The sequence below is a fragment of the Orycteropus afer genome, unplaced genomic scaffold (genome assembly GCF_000298275.1).
Source record: "Orycteropus afer afer isolate SDZICR_OR568_19922 unplaced genomic scaffold, OryAfe1.0 scaffold00002, whole genome shotgun sequence".
NCBI classification, from domain to species: domain Eukaryota; kingdom Metazoa; phylum Chordata; class Mammalia; order Tubulidentata; family Orycteropodidae; genus Orycteropus; species Orycteropus afer.
Window position 1 is genome coordinate 30522912 of NW_006921589.1, and position 5164 is coordinate 30528075.

General features: G+C 37.8%; 1 protein-coding gene across 1 annotated transcript in view; it reads right to left on the minus strand.

Annotated features, from left to right (window-relative positions):
• The window catches only part of NBEAL1 (neurobeachin like 1), a 209665-nt gene that overhangs the window by 28411 nt on the left and 176090 nt on the right, over positions 1-5164 (minus strand). Inside the window, 1 exon segment of the mRNA XM_042783564.1 lies at positions 1825-1955. Coding sequence (XP_042639498.1) covers positions 1825-1955 — 131 coding nt within the window.

Consider the following 5164-nt stretch of genomic DNA (forward strand, 5'->3'; position numbering starts at 1 on the left):
CCATTTATCTAAGATAAATCTCTCTCTCTCTCTCTCTTTCTCTCTCTATAAATATATATATATATATATATATATATATATATACTTTGCTGGTTTTTGTGTTTCTCTAGAGAACCCAATCCAACACACTTGCTAAAAGTGAGGATGGACTCAAAGTACTTACTGATGAAGATTAAAGACTTCAGTCTGCAGTATGGATTACATCTCAACATAAAGAAAATGAAAACCTTCACAACTGGACCAATACAAAGCATCACAATAAAAGGAGAAAAGACTGAAGTTAACTATTTCATATTACTTGGTTCTACAATCAACAACAATGGAAGCGGCAGTTAAGACATCAGACATATTGCACTGGACAAATATGCTGCAAAAGACCTCTTTAAAGTGCTGAAGAGCAAAGTCCTTGAAGACTAAGATGCGCTAAACCCAAGCCATGATATTTTCAATAGCCTCTTATGCATGTGAATGCTGGACAGTGAACAAGGAAGACCAAAGGAGAGTTGATGCTTTCGAGCCGTGGTGCTGGCAAAGAGTATTTAAAGTACCATGGACTGTCAAAAGAATAACAAATCTGTCCTGGAAGAAGTGCAGCTGGAATGCTCCTTGGAAGTGAGAATGGCCAGACTTCATCTCACCTACTTTGGGCTATGTTGTCAGAAGGGACCATTCCCTGGAGAAGGATATCACTCTTGATAAAGTTGAGGGGCAATGAAAAATGGGAAGGCCCCCACCAAGATGGACTGACACAGTGGCTGCAACAAAGGGCTCTTATATAGCAAAGATTGTGAGGTTGGCACAGGACCAGGCAGTGTTTCATTCTGTTGTACACAGAGTAGCTCTGAGTCAGAGCTGACTCGATGGCACCGAACAAAAAATAACAGCAATGTATCTCATAGAAAAAGTACTTGTATAGTTTCAATAAACTATCTAGATATTTTTTAAAGACTGTATTTAGCTTCAGCTTCTTTACTTGAAAAGTAATGTGAATTTTCAAATACTGTCATTTTCCAGTGACAGACTTATACTTGATCATTATTTCAATTTTGTCTCTTGTTATTGTTCTAAATTGGGAGGCAGCAAACTTTTCTATAAAGGATCAGAAAATAAGTATTTTCTGCTTTGTGTGCCATATGATCTCTGTTGCAAAATTCAAACCTGCTACTACACTGTGAGGAGCTCTGGTAGCATAGTGGCTAAGACACTTGCCTGCTAACCAGACGGCTGGCGGTTCAAACCCACCAGCCACTCCTCGGAAGGAAGGTTGGGCAATCCTACTTCCGAAGTGATACTGCCTCGGAAACCCAAGGAGGGGTCGCTATGAGTCGGGGCCGACTCGATGGCACATAACAACAACAAAAACAATTACACTGTGAAAGCAGGCACAGATAATATATAAATGAATGGGCTGGCTGTTTTCCAATAAAACTTCACTTATGAAAAACAGTGGTGGGCCTTATTTGGGCCACAGACCCATAGTTTGTTGACCTCTGATATAAATGGTTATCTTAGTTTTCACTCAAAGATGTTTAATCTAAATGGCTAAATGGCTGAAAAAGCATACAGCTATTTTTGTTTCTCTCGTAAACAATGCACTCTGACAAATTCTCTTACCAATTCAAATTGACTCATCTACCTTAGTTCCTACTAACACGTCCTTGGAACATAAGACTGCTATCTGGGCATTGGTTAAACCCTGTCACTGAGCAATTCATAGACTGAATGAACCTCAAATAATCAGTAAAATATCACAAAAAAATTACTGAAAGACATTTTCCAGGTTATTCCATTAAGATTGGTTGAGTAAAATTCTCTATTTCTTACGATTTTGATTTTCCAAAAACTCTGGGAAATAGAAGAATTCAGGAATAAGCTCCTTGACATCATACTGATTATCCATGAGAGCTTGCCAGGTAGCAGGGATTGAATGGAACTGTCGATCTGCGCAGTCAAACCTGCATGTGTAGAATGAAAGAGAATAGTGACTACTGAATAAATAACAAGGCATTAAACAAAACCTTCAAAATTCCTTCATATTTCCTAGTGAGTAAAGCTTCTCTTAATCTTTTTCTTTCATGTCTAAATACATAATTTTCTCTGCTTTTTATGATAATCTATCTTTTATATTTGGTTGTCAGAAACTAAATAATTTTTATCACCAATATCATCTTAGTTAAAATAGTTAAAAATAAAATCATCCTGAAAAAAAGTGTCAAGTAAATGAATTAAATAGAATCTTATGAGAATTTTTTAAATGGCTTAATTTTTTGCAGGGCAAAATTTATTATAGAAAGTGGGCAAATGTTATTTGAATATTTTTAAATGAGAGTTTAAATAGTCTAAAAATTATACTATTGATCTACTTGGTTAATGCATCTATAGGAATGTTGCTGATTTAATCCCTGATACATAAACAGCTTTATAAAACGCTTCTGCTCAAACCCAGAGGATGAGTTAGAGAAACAGTGACAGTTTTGAAATAGCTAAAGTTCTCATATTTTACTTGCATGTACACTACTATTTTTATTTAATTTTTAAGTTCCTTCATCATGGGTACTCAGAGCCTATGGTTGTTGGAAAAAGCTCAAGTGGGCATACTGCATAATTTTATCATCTTTGTACTTATCACAGAGAACATAAACCTCTTTTGTTTCATTTCTTTTGGTATTATTTTTAGGGATTTATTAAATGATGGCTTTGAGTCTGAAAAGGTAAAGACTTGCTCTAAAAAAAAACTAACACTGATGACTGATTTGACTCTCTTTTTTATGCCTACTAATGTTTTGAGGGGACACTCTGGTAGCACAGTACCTAAGGCACTTGACTGCTAACCAGAAGGCTGGCAGTTCAAACCCATCAGCCACTCCGCGGAAGGAAGGTTGGGCAATCTACTTCTGTAGTGATAATGCCTTGGAAACCCAAGGAGGGGTCGCTATGAGTCGGGGCCGACCTGATGGCACATAACAACAACAACAACAACATTTTGAGGTGGAGCTGATCATTATCTATTAGCAGAATTTTGAAATTAATTATAAACAGATATTAGGCAATCTACAAAGTCTAATTAATGATAGTATATCCATATTTAATGAGAAGTACAGTTTTAGTGGTGGTTTTTTTCTTTTGTAGCATCTTTATTGAGATATAATTCACATATTATACAATTCACTCAAGAGTATGTAACTCATTGATTTTCAGTATATTCAGAATTGTGTAACGAATACCACCATTTTAAGAACATTTTCCTGTCACCTCAAAATGAAACCCTGTACCCATCAGTAGTCACTCCCCATTCCACCTACCCCCCTAACCACTGGTAACCAGTATGTAATCTATTTTCTGTCTGTAGATTTGCTTATCCGGACATTTCAAATAAATTGGATCTTACAATACATGGTCCTTTGTGACTGCTTTCTTTCCTCTGGTATATTGCTTTCAAGGTTCATCCATATTGTAGCATATATTAGCATTTCACTCCTTTTCCTTATTCATGGTTAGGTAATATTCTACTGTATAGGCATAATACTTTTTTTTTTTAAATGAACGTATTAATTTACCAAACAAGAGTCTGTTGATACATATATATACCACATTTTATCACTTATCAGTTCATAGACATTAGGGTTGGTTCTACTTTTTGACTATTACGAATACTACCACTATATGAATATGTGCTTTCAGTTAGATTGGCTATAATCTTAACAGCGGAACTGCTGGGTCACATGGTAATTCTATGTTTAACCTTTTGAGGAAGTGCCAGAGTGTTCTATACCAACTGCACCAACTTATATTCCCACCAGCAGTGTGTATGAGGGTTCCAGTTTCTCCACATTCCCATTTCTCTATTTGATTATGTCTATCCCAGTGGGGGGAGCTCTGGTAGCATAGTGGCTAAGACACTTGCCTGCTAACCAGATGGCTGGCGGTTCAAACCCACCAGCCACTCCTCGGAAGGAAGGTTGGGCAATCCTACTTTCGTAGTGATATTGCCTCGGAAACCCAAGGAGGGGTCGCTATGAGTCGGGTTTGACTTGACGGCACATAACAACAACAACAACAACATCCCAGTGAGTATGAGGTGGTATGTCACTGTGGTTTTGATATGCACTTCCCTGAAGACTAATGATGTTGAGCATCTTTTTATGTGTTTATTGGACACTGGTATATCTTCTCTGGAAAAATGTCTATTCAAATCCTTTCCCTACTTTTAATTTGGTTATTTATCATTTTGCTACTGATTTTTAAGAGTTTTTGTATATATTCTGGATACAAGTCCCCTACCAGATATATGATTTATAAATATTTTCCCCCATTACACTTTCTTGATTATGTCCTTTGAAGCACAAACAAAATCTGTATTTGAAACTTTGTTTTAAAAAAAATTATGTATTCATGAAATCATTAAAAACTGAAAACACCCAGCTATAGTTACTATACTGGGGGGGAGCTACCTGCTACTGTGGTATCTGGGAGTTCCTGGGTAGTGCTAACAGTTAATACATTTGAGATTAACAAAAGGCCGGGGAACTGAGTCCACAAAGAGGCTCCTCAGAAGAAAGGCCTGGCAATCTACTTCTGAAAAATCAGCCACTGGAAACCCTATGGAGCACAGCTCTGCTGACACACATAGGGTGACCCTGAGTCAGAATCCATTCCATGGCAAGTGATTTCTTGTCGTATTTGTAGTATCTGAGGATTTGCAGTGATCTTGGGAACAAAATTTCTTCTTGAAAGCCAAGGCTTATTTTACTTAAGGTAGTGATAAAAGATACAGGCTATAGAGTTCCGGCAAGACAGCGGACTAGGCAGAAGGACTGCACAGGCCCTCTTCAGCAAAGAAAAGGGAAACCAATTAACACAGACACAGAAGATATCTTGGACCCCTGAGCCTTGAAGGGAAGGATACAGAAGTGGACTAAACCCCAACTAGCAGAAAAATTTGAGTGAAAATACCAAAAAAAAAGGAGACATACGGAGCTGCAGTCTGACAGTGAACTGAGCATCGCTGACAGTACAGGTGGCTTGGAGATTCCCGACTGGTGGTAGGACCTAAGAATTAAGCTAAAAATCACCCTGCTAGCCAGGGACTGCACGGACTGTGCACGATGGCTGGGGAACAAACAGAGAAGGTGAAGAGAAAGGTGGGCTGAGTTGTGGACTTTTG